Source organism: Notothenia coriiceps, unplaced genomic scaffold, assembly GCF_000735185.1.
Source record: "Notothenia coriiceps isolate Sejong01 unplaced genomic scaffold, NC01 NC01_scaffold00001578, whole genome shotgun sequence".
NCBI classification, from domain to species: domain Eukaryota; kingdom Metazoa; phylum Chordata; class Actinopteri; order Perciformes; family Nototheniidae; genus Notothenia; species Notothenia coriiceps.
In genome coordinates, this window is record NW_011334279.1 from 9,085 (window position 1) to 16,692 (window position 7,608).

Genomic DNA, 7,608 nt, shown 5'->3' on the forward strand with positions numbered 1-7,608 from the left:
TGTCTCTGTCTCTGTCTCTGTCTCTGTTTATGCATGACCTATCTTGGTTTACAGATGCCCTAAAGAGGACGTGGGACCTAATGTTATCATCATCAGAGACAAATAAAGCATGAGGGTGGGGGGAGGGCAGGAGAATCCACTGACAGTTTACGTAAGGTCTCCTGCCACAGCGCCGTCATACTGCTGACGTCAGAGAGCGTCAGAGGGGCAGGCTCTACGGATGAGATGAACGTGATATGACTAAAGAGTGAGCCTTTCAAACAGTTTTAAAGAGAGGGTTTGGGATAGATATACCTTCTAATCCATTGAACGTAGACAGGCACACCATTAGAATTGCTTTGTATGCCGCACGCCTCACAATAATCAAAAAATGAAGATCCGCCTGATATTTTGTTATGGTTTGACAAACTGATTGGAGGGGTACCTATTCTGCTGTTCCATACATTTCAGTCTGACAAAACACAACAGATTGCTTCCTCAATAAAAGAAAATATTAAAAAAAATGTAATGGCTCCAATTGAACTTAGCACATAGAACTCCTAATCAAAACCATTGGAGAGGTTATCAAATGAGATGAACCCTGAGTTATTAAACCCAATTGCACCATACATGAAAGAGGAATGGTTCAGAGTTATAACTATGGGCATAAATATAACAGAATAAGGACTCACACATGAGTACCGCACTGGGTTGTTACTGCTGCTGTTTTTTTGTTTGTGGTTTTTTCTCCTCATCTGTTTTCGTTTGTGGGTTTTATTATGTTTTGTTGTTTTGTCCTAAATGTTTTGCTATTGTGTCACCTTGTAACAGGGTTAGAAAACTGTGATGCTCATCCAGTTGAGAAATTGAGAATCTATTCAGTGCTTTTGGAGATGCAGCCATTTCCATCTGAATTGCAGAGCTGCTGCAGTGCACTGAGGATGTGAAAAACAGATTTGACAGGATTACATAATCCAGTGAGTCTACATCAGGAAGCACTGCTGGTAGGTAGACTACCTGCTGTCTCTATACAATCATCCGTCTTTCTATCCATCACAAGTGTTTTATTCCTCCTTTAGAATAATCTGATAGGAGTATACAGATATATTGTGAGACTGCATTAGATGGGCTTTGGAGACGGTTCCATTACACAGCAGCGGGTCTTTGTTGTCAAAGGATGCTGATTTATGGAGGCAATAAAAGGAGAGAAAACCGGGACTGCAGCGAAGAGCTGGCATAAAGGACACACTGAGGTTTGCTCCGCATGAAATGGCTGCCGTAAAGTCACATAAAGATTAATAATATTCATAATGAGTTTGCAGAAGGCAGAGGAGGAGACTACAGACCTATAGCACACATTGAGCAAATGCTAAAAATAGACTAAACAAAAAGCAATGCATCCATTTCACTGAATGAGTTTCTGTTAAAATGATATTTGAATATAAATATGATGAGAAGACTGCCTCTCATTGGGACATGCTTCCAATTGATTATGTAAAAAAATAAAATAAAACATCTTGAAATATAACTCCACTGGTGTTCAACAATGACACTTAATCAAGGAAATGATAGGGAATAGATGAGATTAACAAGAACATATTATCATATTTTTCAATCAAAAACTGCTTTAAACACCCTTATTAGACTAAAAGCCTCCACTTAATGCTGCACATGAGTATAGCATTATTACGCATTAATTACGCATGACGTAAATTGCACTGCTCATACCCAGAGCGTGTCATGGCTGAAAATAGATGTACTTAACACGATTAACATGCTTGATACTTAATGATATTCCATGCAAGGACTCTCACCCACCCTCCCCCACAACACCCCTTCCTCCTCTCACCTGTCCTTTTACGAGACTCGCTGCAAACTGCCTCATCACCGCCTCCACCGTGTAGGCGCTGGACCATCCTCGGGGGGTCAACAGCTCCATGCATATGGCCCCTCCGTCCAGCACGTATCCGTTCTCCAACCGGGGCGTCAGGACGCGCATGAACGGTGGCGAGAAGGGGAAATTATCTGGAAAGGTGACGTTGAGCAGAATGAACTCGGTGCTGGTCTCCTTCATGTCCTGCCACAGCGCCGAGTCCTTGTCCACCTGGTGTAGCTTCACGTTCCAGTCGTACAGGTTGTCCTCCACCAGCTCCACCGTGATGAAGTTGTCCCCTAACCTCCGGATCTCCTGCAGCTCCTTCATCAGCCTGCGCGTCCGGACCTGGGTGCAGTGTTGCCGGTGAGGCGCCAGCGGTGGTATCGAGGAGGAGGAGGAGGCACTGGTGGTTTTACTCCCACCTCCACCCTCCTCCTCCTCCAGTCTGCTGCTTCTCCTTCGCATCCTTGCCCAGTTTATCCTTCCCGGACCCGGCCTTGTCCTTGCCCACCTGGTCCAGCTTCCTCGCCTTGATCTCCGGGGTGCTCAGGATGTTGTTGGTCTCGTTGGCGGTCTGACAGTGTTTGTTGGCGTTGTTCTTCTGGTTCCCTCCCTTGGTGCCCTTTAGCGATCCCTGATGGTGCTTTGGGTCCTCGGTATCCCGGTCGTGCAGGCGGATGAGACCGATCTTCCGCAGTAAGGTGGCCATACTTTTTATATAGATCTATCCTCCGTTCCCCCCGCACAGGGGCAAGAATCACCCTTAAAAAGTCGGGTCTCCTCACAGAAGACCTTTTATCGATGCTGATTATTAACCTTGTTGTACCGCAATCCCCCCCACTGCAGCCTCAGGATCAACACAACCGGGGAGCAGGTTCCTCCTCAGTGCAGCATCTGGACACGACTCGACTGAAGAAAAAAAACAGTAAAACAACAAAAACAGGCGAGATTAAATGAATATTCTCTCACAGTTTGGTCGAAACAGATCACCCCCCCTCCACATCATGACTGCAGTTGTTCGATGATCCATTACGCAGGATCGCGAAGGGGATGCTATAATATATTTTATTATAGCGAAATGTCAGGCAACGTGATTAAACCACAAGAAAAACAAAGAAGGAACTATGTAGCGACATTAAAGGTGGAAAAACCCATAATGCATCTGAAGCGTGTTAACAAATCGTACTAATGATTACAAGAGACACCTATAGGAAATGTATAGGAATCATACAGGCTATGGAACATTGCCAAGGACACTCTAAACAGGCTATTCATATATAATTATATTATTATGGAGGATTTAAACCCCACAAATCCCAATGAATGCACGATATATTCACTTAAAAACTCGATCATAAGAATATCATACATTATTCTTTAAGGGTGCTCTTCCGCCCACACAGAACCAATATTAAACCAGCAGCCCATTGCTTACCATAGAGGGCTGAAACTCGAGGTAGCCTATGTCTGTTTTGTATATCCTTGTTGTGATAGACCGGACACTGATCCTCGTTGTGCGTAAAAAAGAAGAAGGAATGGCTCCTCCAGCATCCAGTTGGACTTGCCGTCGGTGGAGCTGCAGTGCGAGGAGAAGCAGAGTCTTTGATGTGTTCGCAGCTGCGGCAGCTCCAGCTTTAATGCAGCCGAGGACAAACCAGCCCCCGTTAATCCTCCTCAGCCAGTCTGCTCTCACCGGAGAGGCGCTGCTACGACGGCCTTTCAAAATAAAAGCACTGACGTTATAGGTTACATTTTCAAGTTTCAAGGCTTTTATTGTCATGTGTGGTCGCATAGCTACAGTGTAGTTATGCCAATGCAAATCTTAGGTCACAGACAGGCTCCTCCAACAGTGCAACAACACAATAAAACAGTAAAGTAAATAAAATAAAATAGAATATAATAGAAACAGAATATAATAGAAAACTGTGCAGAATAGTCTACAGTAATTGGAATATTGATATATGAGTTGTAAACAGATGAATGTTATGTATGTTCTTTCAAAAGTTCAGGTGTTTAACATTCAAGGAAAACCAAGCTCTGACATGGTAACCAAATGTGTATTCGCTTAACATTTTACTTGAACTGTTACCTTTTGTTCTTTCTTTCTTTTGTATTTATTGTTTTACTCAGTATATTATGTACCTGTGTACCTGATGTCAATGTTTTGTGTGTATATCATGGTTGATGTACAGTACACATATTTTCTTGAATAAAGGGGAAAATATGCTCGAAAATGGGGATGGGGATACAGTCCATGATTGATAACTGTTGTTTTCTGTAAACAATTATGATATTAGTGATAATGAAAATGATAGTGAAAAGATGTAACAAGCAACAAGATAACATTTGATTTATAACCGGGAACATTATGACAGGAATAGCTGATTGCAAAAAAGTTGGTTTAACACAGTACACATAAAACAATCAATCATTTCAATTCACAACAAGTCAACAGTTGATCAAATGTGTCCTAAAAGGTTCATTTCTAGTCTGTAGTGAGTTTATTTCTAAAGGAAATTGCCTATTTAAATTAATCTAAAACCAGTTACTTTGGTAACATTATTTTCTGTTAAAAGTTGTTGCTGTACACAAGCATGTTTTCATTTAGGGGCTTCATAAAGTACATTACTGGCCTGTGCAAGGAGCCAAATCTGTTCATGTAATATTACTTTTATTTTGAAGTTTCATGGTGTATTTTCTGGTTTTTCTGGCTAACTGGCTTTGCTCTGTTTACCTGCACGAATACAGGCTGAGCAGAAATGCCAGAGGAATGTAAACTCAACATCACTGACATTCACTTTTACTTTTAGCCTCCCACAATGCAGACAGTCCTTTTGGCCTATATATTTACATTGAGTCAAAGTTACCCAATTCTCTAAGCAGAGCTCAGCTTTATTTTAGATGTATGTTGGGAAATACAGGATACTTTGAGACTTAAAAAAATATATACAATATAGAAAAAAAGTATAAAAATATGTTTTGTACCAGCCTACCATCTATAACAACATTGTGAATGTTAATCCTGGAAATGCAATATATAATTACTGCATTCTTTAATTGTTACAGAATAATTATTGTGTTGAACACGGTAATATGATTCAAATAACAAGAACATTCACATTTTATATTACATTTTTAAAATACTGGTTTAGAGGCAGGCAAGCTACCACTACACTGTTTTAAGAAACTCATGTCATAATGTTCCTCACAAAGAAGCTTCTACATAACCGGCATCACGACATTTTTAGGCGGTTAACGACCATCTGTCATTAGTCGTTACCTAGGTTACCGAGCAGCAACCACACCAATTGGCTACGTCTCTACCGTAAAGCATTTCGGTGTTCCGACTGTCGAAGCCAACATTTGACAAAACGCTTCCTCTAAACGGAACAGCTTATATTTACATTTAGTAGTTTAGATACAGATAATTAAGATGGCAGAGAAATTTGATAACCTGGAGGAGCATCTGGAGAAATTTATCGAGAATATTCGACAGCTGGGAATCATCGTTAGTGATTTTCAGCCCAGCAGCCAGGCAGGACTCAACCAGAAACTGTGAGTTTTATATATATAACCTTATAAATGGCACAAATCTGTAAATAAACACCCTGTTAACACATTTAATGGACCTGTTTTATCAGGAATCTGATGATCTCTGGACTGCAGGACATAGAGAAATGTCGCCAGCAACTGCACGAGATCAACGTTCCTCTGGAGGTGTTTGAGTGAGTGACGTCATCCGTGGTGTTTTTGTGCTTTTCCGGCTTTTTAACCTTTAAATAATATTTTCCTTACACCTCTGCTTTAGTATGTCATTGTTTTAAAGCTGTGAATACCAGTGGTGTAAAGTAACTGAGTACATTTACTCAAGTACTGTATTTTGACACATAATACTTTTAACATATGATTATTTGGAATAGATTAAACCATCCAACATTATAATTAAGTAACTAAAATGATTATCGGGTTAACAGAAAATGAATTGGCAACAATGTAACAGTCCCAGCTTCTTAAATGGGATGATTTCCTGCTTTTGCTTTAAATATTTTAAAGGTCCCATGTCATGCCCGTCCCCTTGTGTGTTATGAAGGTTTTTCTGCATGTAAACGGTCTGCAGAGTCACAAACCCTCAAAGTACACCCTGTAGCGAGCAAAACTCTAACACAGAAAATACCTGTCTGTGCTGCCCCAGAACGCCTCGTTGGAGATTTCTCATTTTCCATTGTTTTCTTCTTGGGTATAGTGACGTATTAGGGTATAGTGACGTAACGTAGCGGCCGCGGAGCCGTTACATTTGGACCAATCCGCGGACTTTCTCACACACACACACTCGGCGGGACGTTGCGAGGCTCGCTGCTGCGAGGAGCGGACAGTGTGAGCTGGCTCACTGGTGTGGGGTCGGCGAGACAGGGACACACAGCGGAACTCAGCCTGAGCACACACACAAACTCCCAGCCAGGCTGCAGGTGTGTGTGTGTTTCGCTGTGTCTCGCAGACGGCCACTGGGCTCATAGGGATGGGGGGGGGCAGGAGCTCCAACAAACCGTTTAGGACAGAGTGAATACACATACTATACAGAGATGCTGTATGAGAAACCAACGTGAGTTTGGAAAATTCCACAATATAAATGTATTCTAGTTTACCTCAACAATGGAATTATGATCAGTAGAAATGGCCATGACATGGGACCTTTAATATTCTAATATTATAGTACTTTTAATCCAAATACTTCAGGTAAATGCCCCTAATCGTACCTAAATACTATTAAAGTACCATTCTTGATGCAGTACTTTTACTTGAAATTGAGTATTTTTACATGGTGGTGTCAGTGCTTTTACTCAAGTCAATCATCTGGGTACTTTTTCCACCTTTGCTGAATACATGTATGTGTTGTGTGAGAGAATATATATTACTTTGCGATAAAGCCTCGCCAAAGCCCATTCTAAAATCCCACAATTGTATATCTCCATTCCCTTTTCTTCTCTTGTGGTTACGCTACATTGCACATTTCACTTTTAGTTTTGATTATTAGGAGGCACTTGTGAATTCAGATTGCACATACTGGCAAAATATACAAATTTGGAAATTGTGGCCACTTCTGATTTACCGTATTCATGTGGAGGATGGCTAAAATTATAGCGAAACAGCAAACAAAGCTTTATATTAGCAATCTAGAAACTGGTATTAATAAAACCTTATCTGTGCTTCTCAGTTCCCCTGACTGATATTGTTTTGCCTTGTGTTTGCAGATACATTGACCAAGGTCGAAACCCACAGCTGTACACGAAGGAATGTCTGGAGCGAGCCTTAGCCAGGAACGAGCAGGTCAAAGGGAAGATTGACACCATGACGGTAAGAGATAGTCCCAGGGTCACTGAGATTCCCCTCCAATGACACAGAACAAAATATAAACCGAGCCAACAAACTATTCCACTGATTAAACGGCTCCCAAGGATATTTGGAATGTTTTTAAAGATCAAAATGTCCCCTTTTTCAAGGAGAATCAACAAAGAGGCATGTCCTTCAGCTAACCCTTTTCCCCAGTGGCCTTTTTGTTGTTGATACAATTATTTGTCCTTAAACCCAAGGCTTAAATATGTGTGTGTTTATGTGGCTATACACAGCACTTATTTGGAATCCAAGTGGGTGGGCTAGGCAAAAGTACCAAAATCTTTTATTATGATATATATATATATTGGGGATGCCAGTGATTATTCGAATATTCGTTACAGTCTCCATAATCGAATATTATT

General features: G+C 41.1%; 2 protein-coding genes across 2 annotated transcripts in view; one reads left to right on the forward strand and one right to left on the reverse strand.

Moving 5' to 3' along the window:
- Positions 1-3,578, reverse strand: part of ube2ql1 (ubiquitin conjugating enzyme E2 QL1) — a 12,656-nt gene extending 9,078 nt beyond the window's left edge. Inside the window, exons 1-2 of the mRNA XM_010791327.1 lie at positions 3,291-3,578; positions 1,829-2,764 (exon numbers count right to left, since the gene is read on the reverse strand). Of these exons, the coding sequence (XP_010789629.1) occupies positions 1,829-2,320 (492 nt within the window). The 5' untranslated portion in view covers positions 2,321-2,764; positions 3,291-3,578. The remainder of the gene's footprint in view (positions 1-1,828; positions 2,765-3,290) is intronic.
- A 1,596-nt stretch (positions 3,579-5,174) lies between these two features.
- med10 (mediator complex subunit 10) lies at positions 5,175-7,249 on the forward strand. Its single transcript, XM_010791337.1, has 3 exons — positions 5,175-5,410; positions 5,497-5,580; positions 7,105-7,249. Exons 1-3 carry the CDS (start codon positions 5,289-5,291, stop codon positions 7,247-7,249), a joined length of 351 nt encoding a protein of 116 aa, XP_010789639.1. The 5' UTR covers positions 5,175-5,288.
- Positions 7,250-7,608: the final 359 nt, after the last annotated feature.